General features: G+C 42.4%; 1 protein-coding gene across 1 annotated transcript in view; it reads right to left on the reverse strand.

Annotated features, from left to right (window-relative positions):
• The window catches only part of slc27a6 (solute carrier family 27 member 6), a 41,046-nt gene extending 33,696 nt beyond the window's left edge, over window positions 1–7,350 (reverse strand). Inside the window, exons 1-2 of the mRNA XM_041897339.2 lie at window positions 6,707–7,350; window positions 1,828–2,037 (exon numbers count right to left, since the gene is read on the reverse strand). Of these exons, the coding sequence (XP_041753273.2) occupies window positions 1,828–2,037; window positions 6,707–7,193 (697 nt within the window). The 5' untranslated portion in view covers window positions 7,194–7,350. The remainder of the gene's footprint in view (window positions 1–1,827; window positions 2,038–6,706) is intronic.
• Window positions 7,351–16,253: the final 8,903 nt, after the last annotated feature.

The raw sequence follows: 16,253 nt of genomic DNA on the forward strand, positions 1-16,253 counted from the left end.
ACCTACACGTCATATAAAAATACCTACCCCGACCTATTTGATTTCTAAATGTCATGCAGACTGCAATATCCATATCCAACTTTGAAAATGTCTCTTATAATTCCAGAGCGGCTGTAATATCCACCACATCCTATCTGGATTGACCTGAATGGCCACAATGAAAGGAGATGGGAGTAAATCAATACAACACATTATATAAAAGTGATCAGAGGTCAGATATCATTGTATCGTTCCACTGTGGTAAAGGATGATCAGATATCATTGTATCGTTCCACTGTGGTAAAGGACGGTCAGATATCATTGTATCGTTCCAATGTGGTAAAGGCTGGTCAGATACCATTGTATCATTCCACTGTGGTAAAGGATGGTCAGATATCATTGTATCGTTCCACTGTGGTAAAAGATAGACAGATATAATTGTATCATTCCACTGTGGTAAAGGACGGTCAGCCCCCATCTAAACACCATGTTAGTTGAGGACGGTCAGCCCCCATCTAAACACCATGTTAGTTGAGTCTCACTAACCAGGTTTCCATCCAAGCTTTTTATTCAGTGAAGTACATGTTGGAGAAAAAATGTCACAACAGGCCTGATGAAAACAGCAAATTTGTCGGTAAACTTTCCAAATGTCAACATAACAAAACACGCTAGACAAGGTGGGATCTTTTTGTGTCTGTAAAATAAACGTTTTTATGCGCAAATATTGATATAATAACCATCATATCGAAGCAAACTTGGAGTCACGCAATGATACGTTGTGTGGTCCTCCCACTACGACTCGGGAAACCGTGCAGTTTATTAGGCTACAGATGAAATAAGTTATATTCTTCACAGGGTGGTGAAAGTGCACGGTGATGAGCTTGATGCTCCTTTCCAATAAATATCGAGGGTCTTATTCTGGTGACGTGATCATCGATGCTAAGGCTGCCATTTGACAAATACAAATAATCTCGCTCTTTTGTCCATAATAATCTCATCATGAAGGCTCTACCCGCACTGTATATGTGAGCTGTTGGCTAGAGAGCACCTGCCAAGACCAGAGTGGGAATATTCGCTATATAATGCAATAATTTTTAGTGACCAAGATATCAGTGGAATACATTTTTTATGGAAACCCAGTTAACTTGTATTTTTTATTCGGTACATTGGAATTGAACCACAAAACACATTTTTATGTGCACAACATCATCAAGCACAGCCTTTTATCTGCAACAAGTCAATTTGATAGAAACACATATCTGATGGGGAAATGCGCGTATAATTTTTATGTGGATTTTTCAATATTTGAATCAAAGTCTGTCGCCAATTGGATGGAAACCTGACTGAGAAACTAATTCAGTCACGAGAGTTGAGTCTGACCTCCCTCGAGGACAATCAGCTGTTTAGCAGGGGTGAAAAGTTGGTTTTCCACCAAAAAACTAAAACAACTCAACATGATTTAGGGTGATGGCATACTAACAATCATGTACTTACTAATGGGCCTCCTCGGATGAAAACACTCATATTAAGTGCTAACTAATGAGTCATTAATTCAATTAACATGCAACTAATAAATAATTAACATGGAACTAATGAGTAATTAAAGGGGAAGTTCAGCTTGAAATTAAAGGTGATTTTGCCACCCTCACTTCCATTGATTGTTAGCTAGTGGTGGCTAAAGATAGCTGAAGTTTGTAGTGGCTGTTTAGAAAACCAAACCATGATTTACAGTTTCTCCTGGCCCATAGCCTACCTTCGGGGTGAGGAACCGTCTAACATCAAGTTGTAAAATCCCGAACTTCCCCTTTAACGTGTAACTAATGAGAAATGAACATGTAATAGACGTACCAGTGGTTCCTGAGGTAAAGATGTAGAGGGTGGCGGCCTTGAGGGAGGTGGCAGCCCTCAGGGCAGGCGGGGTGGGCTTGTCCGAGGCCTGGTGCATCTTATCCAGTAGAGTGTGGACCTCCGTGTGGCTGCTCTCGTTCTTCATGGCCCACACCGAGATGCCGTCCTCCTGGAGTCCGGGCAAGATGTCCTCCAAGGAGTCCAACAGGTCTGAGAGGAATAATTGTAAGTGAATGAGTGATTCAATAAGGCAAATCACTCAATAATTGCCTTGTCCATGCACCAAATAGATCTGGGACTGGGACCAGGTTCAATAAATGGAAGGGTTTGCTTGTGCACACTGATAACGCTGTACCAGTATATTCAAAGCATATTGTCTCCTCCGTTGACATCAATCCATTATCTTGTGTGTGAAATGCATGACAATCTCAAATGAGGATTGTATACTGTCAAAGTACGTTAAATGACATATTGTCACTGATGATGAAGGACATCAACTGTATCAGAATAGTCCTCTGAGTAAACCCAGAGGCATTGGAAAGAGTAGTACAGGGAGGAGAGATATTCCCAGCAGGTTTAGGATGTTGTCATCCTAATATGGTCATTTGGTCTTTAGCCAAGGGGATTTACACTTAACACATTTCTAATGAGTGGCCCATGAGGTATCAAACCCACAACCTGAGCCGTCAACACCATGACCAACCACAATTACCTGAGTCCATCAGAGCAGAGCAGCACCAACTCAGTGGCCTAGCGGGTAGATTGTCTGCCCTGAGATTTGAAGGTTGGGAGATTGATTCCCCGGCCAATTCATAACAAAGACTCTTAAAATTGGACCGGGCACTCAAGCAAGTGTCCAGGGAGTGTACTTGTGCATCAAGCTGCCTCACGCCCTAGGCTATGAAGTACTGCTGCCTCACATCCTAGGCTATGAAGTACTGCTGCCTCACATCCTAGGCTATGAAGTACTGCTGCCTCACACCCTAGGCTATGAAGTACTGCTGCCTCACACCCTACAGTGAGGGAAAAAAAGTATTTGATCCCCTGCTGATTTTGTACATTTGCCCACTGACAAAGACATGATCAGTCTATAATTGTAATGGTAGGTTTATTTGAACAGTGAGAGACAGAATAACGACAAAAAAATCCAGAAAAACGCATGTAAAAAATGTTATAAATTGATTTGCATTTTAATGAGGGAAATAAGTATTTGACCCCTCTGCAAAACATGACTTAGTACTTGGTGTTAAAACCCTTGTTGGCAATCACAGAGATCAGACGTTTCTTGTAGTTGGCCACCAGGTTTGCACACATCTCAGGAGGGATTTTGTCCCACTCCTCTTTGCAGATCTTCTCCAAGTCATTAAGGTTTCGAGCCTGATGTTTGGCAACTCGAACCTTCAGCTCCCTCCACAGATTTTCTATGGGATTAAGGTCTGGAGACTGGCTAGGCCACTCCAGGACCTTAATGTGCTTCTTCTTGAGCCACTCCTTTGTTGCCTTGGCCGTGTGTTTTAGGTCATTGTCATGCTGGAATACCCATCCACGACCCATTTTCAATGCCCTGGCTGAGGGAAGGAGGTTTTCACCCAAGATTTGATGGTACATGGCCCCGTCCATCGTCCCTTTGATGCGGTGAAGTTGTCCTGTCCCCTTAGCAGAAAAACACCCCCAAAGCATAATGTTTCCACCTCCATGTTTGACGGTGGGGATGGTGTTCTTGGGGTCATAGGCAGCATTCCTCCTCCTCCAAACACGGCAAGTTGAGTTGATGCCAAAGAGCTGGATTTTGGTCTCATCTGACCACAACACTTTCACCCAGTTCTCCTCTGAATCATTCAGATGTTCATTGGCAAACTTCAGATGGCCCTGTATATGTGCTTTCTTGAGCAGGGGGACCTTGTGGGCGCTGCAGGATTTCAGTCCTTCACGGAGTAGTGTGTTACCAATTGTTTTCTTGGTGACTATGGTCCCAGCTGCCTTGAGATCATTGACAAGATCCTCCTGTGTAGTTCTGGGCTGATTCCTCACCGTTCTCATGATCATTGCAACTCCACGAGGTGAGATCTTGCATGGAGCCCCAGGCCGAGGGAGATTGACAGTTATTTTGTGTTTCTTCCATTTGCGAATAATCGCACCAACTGTTGTCACCTTCTCACCAAGCTGCTTGGCGATGGTCTTGTAGCCCATTCCAGCCTTGTGTAGGTCTACAATCTTGTCCCTGACATCCTTGGAGAGCTCTTTGGTCTTGGCCATGGTGGAGAGTTTGGAATCTGATTGATTTATTGCTTCTGTGGACAGGTGTCTTTTATACAGGTAACAAGCTGAGATTAGTAGCACTCCCTTTAAGAGTGTGCTCCTAATCTCAGCTCGTTACCTGTATAAAAGACACCGGGGAGCCAGAAATCTTTCTGATTGAGAGGGGGTCAAATACTTATTTCCCTCATTAAAATGCAAATCAATTTAAAAAAAAATTTACATGCGTTTTTCTGGATTGTTTTGTTGTTATTCTGTCTCTCACTGTTCAAATAAACCTACCATTAAAAATTATAGACTGATAATTTCTTTGTCAGTGGGCAAACGTACAAAATCAGCAGGGGATCAAATACTTTTTTCCCTCACTGTAGGCTATGAAGTACTGCTGCCTTATGCCCTGGCCCCACTCCGTAACACTTTATTTAAAGTCTGCCAGTATAATGCTTTAAGACTAATGTCTGAGCCTTTATAATGCCTTAAAGTAAGGCTCGTTATGCCTCTTGGGGCTCCCGAGTGGTGCAGTGGTCTAAGGCACTGCATCTCAGTGCTAGAGGTGTCACTACAGACCCTGGTTCCATTCCAGGCTGTACCACAATCCAGGCTGTGATTTGGAGTCCCATAGAGCGGCGGACAAATGGCCCAGCGTCGTCCGGGGTAGGCCGTCACTGTAAGTAAGAATTTGTTCTTAACTGACTTGCCTAGTTAAATAAAGATCAAATAAAAAAATATTGAACTCGCTTGACAATCGCTGGACCTTGGATCGAGTCCCGGTCAGGGCTACACCCCCCAATTTTGCTAAAACATACTTCCATGGTTGGTTTCATTGTATTGACCCATTTTTAGCTACAACTTCTGAGTCTGTTGGAGAGGATCAGCTGGAGCAAAGTGAGGTGCAGCGTCACTGATCTAAAAATAGTATTCCCTGCCAAATAATAGGCTTTGTGCAATTAAAGATTCATATAGCTCCGCCTCCCCTGGCTTAGGCCACCCCAAACCAAACACTCACAACCACACATTGATTGATTGATTGTCAATTAAATAAAATGTCCTAGGATTTTCTACCTGCAGCATACCTAGTGGATAATGCTGGAAATACCAGTAAAAAAAATAAAAAATAAAAAACACCCCTACACATCACTCTACATGACAGTTTGATTAAACTTATGAGTGTACTGCAATTTCCCAAACGGATCATCAACTACCGCTGAATTAGGGAAGTGAACAGCTTCGAGCAGTTACATTAATACATCTTTAAGACAGAGCATTGCGCCTGATGTCCGATGTTCAAATTTAGCTGATAGTGATCAACTTTACACAACTCATTTAATATTTTCTGATACAAAAAAAAAAAACGTCTTAATAGGCTTCATTTTCGACTTCATTCCTTCCAGGATTCTGGTGTGTCTTTCACAGTAAACTGTGTCTTTCACAGTTTTCACCAATATCCAAGCTGAGACATGACTTGTCTCCATAGCAACCGTGCTGTATACCAGCCAGAATAAAAACTACCACACATTCACCTGTGGGAAATTCACTATCAATGTCCCAAATGAGATGCTGAATTGGTATCCAAACAGTTAGCAGATACTGGACACTACTAAGGAAAGATTTGAGGAGACTGAGACAGAGTCGAGTGACAGGCAACAGCAGCACCATAGATATGTTGGAAAAAGTCAATACTCTGCTATATTACTAAACCCTATCTGAATTATGGTCCTGTGTGGATCAGTTGGTAGAGGATGACGCTTGCAACGTCAGGGGTTGTGGGTTCAATTCCCACGTGGGACCAGTATAAAAATGTATGCAACAGATAAGAGCGTCTACTAAAATGTTCGGCGTCTATGATGAAGACATTCATTGCTGATCAAACAAAGTGTATGGGCCATTTAGAATTATAGCACACATGGTAATAACATTATTATGAACCGGACTGCTTTACACACGGTTCGATGAGACCACAAAGTCCTGGACTAAAAATATTGCTCAATGGAGAATCTCCAATGAAGTGCTTTTTGGTCCATTATTTTTTTTGTGTGTGTCTGGGAAACCGGCCCATAACGTATAGGAATCATTTACAGTGACTGTGCATTTGACCCAGTCACCTTAATAAGCTTAATCCTTGGTGACATGGCCATATGGCATATGGACTTAACAAGCTCACTCATGTCGGGTATGTCTGGTGGTCAATGGTGGCAAAATTCGCATCACCAACTGGACTTCGTAGAATTGGACTTCAGTTCATGACTATCCATCATGATTTTGGGGGGAGTAAACACAAGGATATTTGATAGAGCATCCCTGTTTCACAACACTCGGGAGGCTACCGTATGGAATGACAGATGGGTGGAGCATTCCAGGCGCTCAAAACATATTGGGTCTGGCCTACAACTATTGGGAACAATTGTTGCTTTTCCATTCAATTTCTAACTAACAAATTTTATTTAAAAAAAAAATCTAAAACAATACGGCGGTCGTGTGGTAGGCTAATAGCATGCATTATCTAATTATTATGTCACACTACCGATTGGCCGAAACAGCGTAAGCGACACTCATCGACTGCATGTAGACTATATAATGTTTACCTGCACCAACAACAAGAGTCTGTAGACTATATAATGTTTACCTGCACCAACAACAAGAGTCTTGGCCCCACAGCAGTTGAAACAATGTAGCAACGATCTTGACTTAATGTTTGTGTTTAGAAAAGCCACTGAACATCCGAGTTTGATCAATCCGAACCAAACACAAATGAAGTCGGGCTCATTGTTCATCAGAAGCGCAACGGAGTCCCCTTTCTTCAACGTGCCCTGTTCGAGGAAGATATTGGCCAATTTGTTGCTCCGCTCGTTAATGTCTTGATAGGTGTACGTTATTCCCTCGTATATAAGGAAAGGTTTTGTGGGAATTCGCTCTGCCTGTTGGACGAATCTGTCAATGATAGTGTCAACTTTTGAAGTAATTTTGAATATCTCCAGACGTGCGCCGTATCGGATGACTTTCACTAAATAAAAAACATCTTTCCAAAAGTAAGGGAAACACAGTTTCTGTACAAAGTGCAGGGAGAAAATGCCAGCCACTAGAGCTGTCACCCATCCCAACGAGAAAAACATCGCGCCAGCTCCAAGCCAATTATTTTTAAATTTCGAAAAAAAATACGATGAAGGACGGTCGCGAGCTGTGCATTGTCACAAAATGCTGTAGAGGAGAGCAGCGAGGAGGAGAGCAGCGGACTCACTTCAAGTCGTCGCTGGCTCGCTGACCTTATGAAACGCACATGGAATCATGTGACTCTTGTTGTACAACTAACCCCTAAAGGGGGAGTGTCCTTACAAGAGTACGTAATGCAGTCTGACAGAGTGTAGCAAAATGTATATAGACCTACATCAACATTATTGCCTTCGCCGTTGTCAAGAATATCAACCACGCCTTGGATATTGTTTATGCAAAACCGAGATAGGTCCATAGAGATAGATAGAGGACTCATCTTTGTTTCTGCGCCTATGACAGTAAGGGCATCGCCATTGAGGTTATCTCAGTGGCGACCCGTCATTCCGAGCAGGTGCCACCTTGTTTTGAGCCCCACATTTTTGCAAATAAATAAATAAATGGGGGTTGCCTGTTTTGCATCTTGTTTTGGCATTAATACGTGTCACATATCAGTTTGCAAACAATGTTAAAAAAAATAATATATATATATATACAGTGGGGAGAACAAGTATTTGATACACTGCCGATTTTGCAGGTTTTCCTACTTACAAAGCATGTAGAGGTCTGTAATTTTTATCATAGGTACACTTCAACTGTGAGAGACGGAATCTAAAACAAAAATCCAGAAAATCACATTGTATGATTTTTAAGTAATGAATTTGCATTTTATTGCATGACATAAGTATTTGATACATCAGAAAAGCAGAACTTAATATTTGGTACAGAAACCTTTGTTTGCAATTACAGAAATCATAAGTTTCCTGTAGGTCTTGACCAGGTTTGCACACACTGCAGCAGGGATTTTGGCCCACTCCTCCATACAGACCTTCTCCAGATCCTTCAGGTTTCAGGGCTGTCGCTGGGCAATACGGACTTTCAGCTCCCTCCAAAGATGTTCTATTGGGTTCAGGTCTGGAGACTGGCTAGGCCATTCCAGGACCTTGAGATGCTTCTTACGGAGCCACTCCTTAGTTGCCCTGGCTGTGTGTTTCGGGTCGTTGTCATACTGGAAGACCCAGCCACGACCCATCTTCAATGCTCTTACTGAGGGAAGGAGGTTGTTGGCCAAGATCTCGCGATACATGGCCCCATCCATCCTCCCCTCAATACGGTGCAGTCGTCCTGTCCCCTTTGCAGAAAAGCATCCCCAAAGAATGATGTTTCCACCTTCATGCTTCACGGTTGGGATGGTGTTCTTGGGGTTGTACTCATCCTTCTTCTTCCTCCAAACACAGCGAGTGGAGTTTAGACCAAAAGCTCTATTTTTGTCTCATCAGACCACATGACCTTCTCCCATTCCTCCTCTGGATCATCCAGATGGTCATTGGCAAACTTCAGACGGGCCTGGACATGTGCTGGCTTGAGCAGAGGGACCTTGCGTGCGCTGCAGGATTTTAATCCATGACGCCGTAGTGTGTTACTAATGGTTTTCTTTGAGACTGTGGTCCCAGCTCTCTTCAGGTCATTGACCAGGTCCTGCCGTGTAGTTCTGGGCTGATCCCTCACCTTCCTCATGATCATTGATGCCCCACGAGGTGAGATCTTGCATGGAGCCCCAGACCGAGGGTGATTGACCATCATCTTGAACTTCTTCCATTTTCTAATAATTGCGCCAACAGTTGTTGCCTTCTCACCAAGCTGCTTGCCTATTGTCCTGTAGCCCATCCCAGCCTTGTGCAGGTCTACAATTTTATCCCTGATGTCCTTACACAGGTCTCTGGTCTTGGCCATTGTGGAGAGATTGGAGTCTGTTTGATTGAGTGTGTGGACAGGTGTCTTTTATACAGGTAACGAGTTCAAACAGGTGCAGTTAAAAGGTAATGAGTGGAGAACAGGAGGGCTTCTTAAAGAAAAAGTAACAGGTCTGTGAGAGCCGGAATTCTTACTGGTTGGTAGGTGATCAAATACTTATGTCATGCAATAAAATGCAAATTAATTACTTAAAAATCATACAATGTGATTTTCTGGATTTTTGTTTTAGATTCCGTCTCTCACAGTTGAAGTGTACCTATGATAAAAATTACAGACCTCTACATGCTTTGTAAGTAGGAAAACCTGCAAAATCGGCAGTGTATCAAATACTTGTTCTCCCCACTGTATCTTTGAGTTAATAAAGCCTCCATACAAACATGGTCTCTTTTTTGCTTTCTTGAGTAAGGCAGCTCCAAAATGCAGGTGTTTCAGCCTAGCTCAGTGCTTTCTGTGGTGGTGGGGCAGCCAGCGGAAAATAAGGAGGGTAGGGTTTGGTAATGTTCTCTAGTAGAGCGGTGATTGGCTCAGTGTTCTGTCACTCATGGGGACACTAGGTCACTGCCAAATCTAAGGGTAGAGCTCGAAAATTCAAGCCCCTTGGGTGCTGCCATAGAGTTACATTAGAAGTGCCCATCCAAGAAGCCTCAAGGTCATTGGCCACAGATAAAATGACAAATCTTGTTGTATCTACATTAGCTTTGATTGGACTGATCATGTCAACATCATACTTTCAAAATCTTAGCTAGCAGTCATCATGAATCAAGTCGACAATCTACTAGCAAATCCTTTTTAATCCTTGTCATATGAAGAGAAATTATAGATAAAACGTATTGGTGCTCATCGGCCATAAACATTACACAACAAGTTGGAAATCGCAAATTCAACAATGAGTGGTTTGGAAGGAATCAGTGGCTAACTGCAAGCATTGCAAAGCAATCACTAGCCTGCTATTCAGTGGAATGGGTGTGTGGTCCCAATTCTCGGTTTAAGGGTCTCTTTTCCAAGCTTAAAATAATAAACATTAAACATTGGCCATGCTGTCAATCCAGCATGATTTCTGCCGCACTCAAAACAACTGTTAACTCAGAACTGGGAAAACTCACTGAAGTCAGATCAAGACAACTGGGAACTCAGGAAGAAATTAGCTCCGACTAGGAAAATACGTTTTGATTGGTCATCCAACTCGGAATTGTAAGTCGGGAACTCTGGCCTCTTTCTAGAGCTACGACCGACGTCATCATGATTCTACCTTGTTTTTTCCAGAGTTCCCAGTTGTCCTGAAAGCACCATAAATCCAGAGAATGCCAGACTTTGATGACAAAGTTTGATGACAATTTGCCAATGAAAGGACCGCCGCGCCACCTTCCTATTCAAGTGAGCACAGCACAACAAGGTGTCACGATTTAACTAGATATGAACCCAAATGCAGACAACTACACCGAGCCAGAGAAGGTTTAACAGGTTTATTTACAACGTGCAATTGTCCAGGTTTCCAAAAATAGGGGAAGAGCAAGTCCCGGTTTACAGGGAGGGTAACAGATCCAGGTTCTGAGCAGGAGTGGTACCGTAACGTCCTAGTGTCCGTGGTGAGTCCAAAAGGGAGGTCCGGTAGTGGAAAGCAGGATGGTGGTGGCAGGAGTGAAGCGGAGGCAGGAGTCAGGTTCCAATAATCTGTGGCACAGGAGAAAAGCAAATAGAACAGGCCAAAAACACAAAGAGCGAAAACAAGCAGGTTGAGTCGGCAGCGAGACTAACATGGTCGTCTTGACTATGATCTGACGATGAGTGGCAAGTTTGACCGGGTCTTTAAGGCTGAGGTGATTATGGTGAATGAGCTGCAGCTGGAACCCTGACTCCCGCACACCAGACTTCACTCCTGCAATCAAACAGACAGAGGGGAGGGGGAGAGCAGAGAGAGCTACCTAGCAGCAGTAGGCCTAACACAAGGTGAGTCCAAAAAGGTATTGTATGCGGCTGCATAAATTATGTAATATGCCAGGGAGATATGTATACTGTAGCTAAGAAAGTAATACTAAATGTATGTTGTGTAGTAAACTGTTAGTAGCCCATGTTCCTCACCCTAATAATTTGGTCTATTTTCCCTCTTAATTTCGCCTACTGTTCTGACTTGGTGGTGCACATGTAGCCTATAACCTGTTTTAGAGAAATGTATTCATCGAATGTTGTAAGAGCTTTCATTGTCTGCTTATATTCCCCCTTTATTTATCCTAGGGTTCTGACTTGGTGTACAGGGAGAACACTGTAAGAACGGCCCATGTTTTGAATTCTGTCGCTGTACATTTCAAAAGTTCTGGACAAATAGTTATATTGACTACGTCCGTCCTAGCTTGCTCATTAATGTCTTAACCCCTTATGCCATAGTTTGTACATCTCAATTGTCAGTAGAAACCACATTTGTTTAAGCAAGTCAGCCATATCAGCTATGTTTTTTTAAAAGGCAGTAAATGAGGCTGAATGATCTGTTTCTCTGCCAGACAAGGCTCCGCTGATAGCCAGGTGTAGTAGTGGTAAGATGTTGGGACTGCTGTTGGGACTCTGCTGTTGGGACAGCTTTATGGAGGCCCTAACAGTGTGTGGGCACCGTTTGTCACCGTTATAGTGCAAATATTCTATTGTTTAGTGTTGTGTTGTGTAGGGGGTTTGCTGGCATGCTTCCCCCCAATTTGTTTTTGTTTGCCCCACCAAGATTTACATACTAAAATCGCCACTTGGCTATCTCCAGTTTAAAGTAGTCACTTTTGTTCTTCACATTTGGCTGATCCCTCCCGTTGACCCGGTTGGACATGACTCCAACAGGGTCAGCAGGAAGGATCAGCCAATGAAGTTGGAAGTCCCACCCAGTTGACTACATTAAAATGGTGGAAGCCCTCAATGCTACTGCCCATGCTAATATGGGCATTTTGGTCCCTCTATGGATAGGTCAAGATGTATTGCTTTATTACCTATTGCTACCCTATCTTTCCTAAAATGCGGTCAGGAGGACATTGTTTCAGGCCAGCGACAGTAGGCTATACCCGACTCAGAATTAATATTGTGAAATCTTTTATTCACAATTTCATTTGCAGAAATTTTCAGTTTCATTTTAAAGGTCCAATGCAGACGTTGTTTTTTATTTCAATATCAAATCATTTCTGGGTAACAATTAAGTACCTTACGGTGATTGTTGTCAATTAAAAATGGTTAAAAAAAAATAAACAAAAATAGCTTCTTAGCAAAGAGCAATTTCTCAAGCAAAAATGCAGCTAGGACTGTCTGGGAGTGGTCTGAGTGGAGACCACTCTTTTCAAAAAAGCTCTTACACTAAAAGGGCATCATCATAATTTTCACAATTTCACAGTATTATTCCAACCTCCTAGTGTGGAAATATTTATAAAACACAGGACTGCCCTGGGCCTTTAACAATATAATCTTTCTGAATGTAACATCATCAAGGTTATCATCATCAGTTTTGCCACAGACAATACTGCCAGAGCTACTTCGCAAACCTTCTCCTGCGTGATCGACAAGGACTGGTTTAAAACGAGGCCTGTTGTTTCAGCAACAACACATGTGCTGGTCACATTGCATCAGTTGCAAATGATGTATCAATACCAGCTATTTATGCAACTCTTCCCAGCCGGCAGTGTGAAATTGAATTTACCGGCTCACAGAATGAAAACACAGACGCTGATTGTTTTGAAAAAGTTTGAGGTCACTGACTGACTGACCGTAATATGCCCTAGACGGTCAGTCAGTGCCCTGAACCTTTGGACCTTTTATGGATGTTAGCCTACGTATGTCTTTGACAATGCTCTACCACGAATCAACATTTTCATGAATTATTACGTAGACACCAGTGTTTATTCATTGTAACTTTTTAGTAGGCTACGAGGAACATTCATATAAAGGCATCAATGGACTTTGGATGGGCTCCGAATTATTCTCAGTTCATATGAGCATTTTGGTTCTTTCAAAACAGTCATTAGGATTCTGGTGAAGAAACTGTACCCCTCCCTGGAGGAAGGTCTCTGGGTCTTTTTAGTTGAACCTTTATCAATCCAGGAAGTCCTATGGAGGGTCAGGACACATCTTTTACGATGAAGACCTGTCTCATGTCCTGAGAAACTTCACTTCTATGTACTTTTAGTCCTTATCATTATTCCAACACAAGGGCTTTGTCAAGAACATCAGAGATAAGCAGTTTTGGGTTACTTCACTTCTATTTAGGCAAAACCCCACTGGGCCCAGGCAAGAACTGTTGATTGTCAAGGTGTGTTATTTTGTCAGTGAGAACTGAAAAATTCTAGTCCTACTTCCAATTCAAAGTAATTCAGTGATTCATGTAATCTGGGAACCTAGCAAATGTTGATTTTGGAGTCAACTATCACTGTAACTGTCAGTTGCTTTGAATAAAGCGTTTGATGAATCACATTGTGAGGGGTAAATTGTGATTAATCAAACAGCAGGTAGTCTAGAGGTTAAGAGTGTTGGGCCAGTAACCGAAAGGTTGCTGGTTCCAATCCCTGAGCTAACTAGGTGAAAAATCTGTCGATGTGCCCTTGAGCAAGGCACTTAATCCTAATTGCTCCTATAAATCGCTCTGGATAAGATTGTCTGTCAAATGTAATCTCATGGTTTTACTCATCGGGTTAGGGTATATATGAAGCAAGAGCCAAGTCCACCTGAGGAACCAGTAAAAGAGGTCTGAGAATAAAAGGTTGTTTGCCTTCCCCTTTCTCTGAATGAAACTCAGACGACACTCTGCAACTGGACTTCCAGACAGATTCTCTTGTACTATAGCACCACCACCTGGTGAAACAGAGGGACTTCTGAAACTAGAGTTCCTATCAATGACCTCTGATGATGGGCCCGTAACTGAAGGGTTGCCAGTTCAGACATCTGATGACGCCCGTAACTTAAGGGTTGCCAGTTCGGATCCCAGGGCTGAGGGGAAAATCTGGCGGGAGTGAGCTGGCAACCAGAAGGTTGCTAGCAGAAGAATCTCAGGTGCCACCTACTGCTGTTGTGCACTTGACCCATGGGGGGGGCGGGTATTGTATTGGTATTAGTTTTGTAAATACTTTAAATCCTGCAAGTCACTGCCATAATCATAAAACTGCAATTTAACAATTATTGAACTCCAAAAATGTTTGGAATCTGTCCTATGTTTTAAAGGAAAGCTTATGGTTAATAACATATATAGCGAAGTGAACTTTGGATCTGTAATTTCCTGCACCACAAACAGATGGCATGGTTGCCCGCTTATAATAATAATAATAATAATAATATGCCATTTAGCAGACGCTTTTATCCAAAGCGACTTACAGTCATGCGTGCATACATTTTTGTGTATGGGTGGTCCCGGGGATCGAACCCACTACCTTGGCGTTACATTGAAACCTTATGGTTGCCAGTAAAATACAGGAAATTCGAAATTTGACATTTGTTAGGATCACAACCCTAGACTTGACCTTTGCCCTAAAAAGGTTAATTAAAAGAGAGTAAGTGTTTAACAAGTGCCTGACAGAAAATCCTGCTCTATCTATTGGTTTAAAGTCCACAACTCAGTTTAACGCGCCTCGTCAAATGTGGACTTCATTTTCCTTTCAGCATATAGAATCATTTATAAAGCATTTATAAGCATCTAGAAACATTTATAAGAATTTACAAAGGGTTATTCATTAAAGTTATTATACAGTGTTACCCAAAAAATAACCTCTCCACTCCAGATTGTTCTTGTTGTTTTGTAGTGGACCGTTAACCTTTTGATTAATGTAAACCCATCTTTGATTTGTTGATCAGCCATTTTTTGAAAGCAATAATTATGAGGTTACATTGGTTTGGAAAAAAGAAATTGAGAAATAGTTCTCCATGTGTCACTGATGGAATAATTGATTTAACGATTTCAACATATTCCTCAATGGGATATCGTAATTCACTCAAAAAGGATTAAAATGTAATTTTTGTGGCGCTAATGCCAAACCACTGTACGATATGACGCAAATTAAAGATTTCTATTTCACAGTGAAAAGTATCACTATACTTGGGCTATCCTTGGGGGTTGGTGTGCCGAATGGCACCGTGTTGTGGATTCTACAGTGTACAGAAGGACTGCCCAACCCTGTTCCTAGAGAGCTACCACCCTGTAGGTTTTCACTCCAACCCTGTTCCCGGAGAGCTACCACCCTGTAGGTTTTCACTCCAACCCTGTTCCCGGAGAGCTACCACCCTGTAGGTTTTCGCTCCAACCCTGTTCCCGGAGAGCTACCACCCTGTAGGTTTTTGCTGCAACCCTAATCTAGCACACCTGATTCTAATAGTTAGCAGGTTGATAAGATGAATCAGGTTAGTAACACCTGGGGTTGGAGCGAAAACCTACAGGAGGGTAGCTCTCCAGGAACAGGGTTGGAGCGAAAACCTACAGGAGGGTAGCTCTCCAGGAACAGGGTTGGAGCGAAAACCTACAGGAGGGTAGCTCTCCAGGAACAGGGTTGGAGCGAAAAACCTACAGGAGGGTAGCTCTCCAGGAACAGGGTTGGGCAAACCTGGGGTACAGTATAGCTATATTAGTAGCTGTAGTAAGAGTTTAATGTATAGCACCAGTATAGCCTTGACATGAAAACTGCAGAATATGACTACAAGCATTAATATGTTCATGTGCATAGAATACACATGTTCGGAAGCACAAATAAAATATTGTTGACGTTTGCAGTCATTCAAGCTGATTACAATGTTTTGTTTCACCCCAAAAAAGGTATCAGCCTCTGCTTTGTACATTATCACTAAGTTTAGTGCATTTTTTTAAAGAGAAAGGGCACCAAAAAATTACATGTTGAGTAATTACATGCATTGAGGGGATGGACATTGATTCAATGTTAAAACACACTACATTAATGTCTAACAACTCAATGCTGTCAACTTGATCTTTGACACGGGAACCTGCGAAGCGTAGTGTAGGTACATTGTGTATTGATTTTGTGTCATCCAATCTTTTATGACGTGGGGATGTATAGATAGACTTCTTTGTCTTTCAAGTTATAGATTGACAAAGCAGTTGTTGTTGTCTGCCTTGCTGAAGGGCAGATTTTCCCACTTTGCCGGCTTGAACCAGCGACCTTTCGGTTACTGGCCCAACACTCTTAAGCACCAGGGCCAACTGCCTTATCCCTATAGGTCCTGGATCAGTATTAACTGTTCTTATCTACAATTTG

This window comes from Coregonus clupeaformis, chromosome 15 (genome assembly GCF_020615455.1).
Source record: "Coregonus clupeaformis isolate EN_2021a chromosome 15, ASM2061545v1, whole genome shotgun sequence".
Classification (NCBI taxonomy): Eukaryota; Metazoa; Chordata; class Actinopteri; order Salmoniformes; family Salmonidae; genus Coregonus; species Coregonus clupeaformis.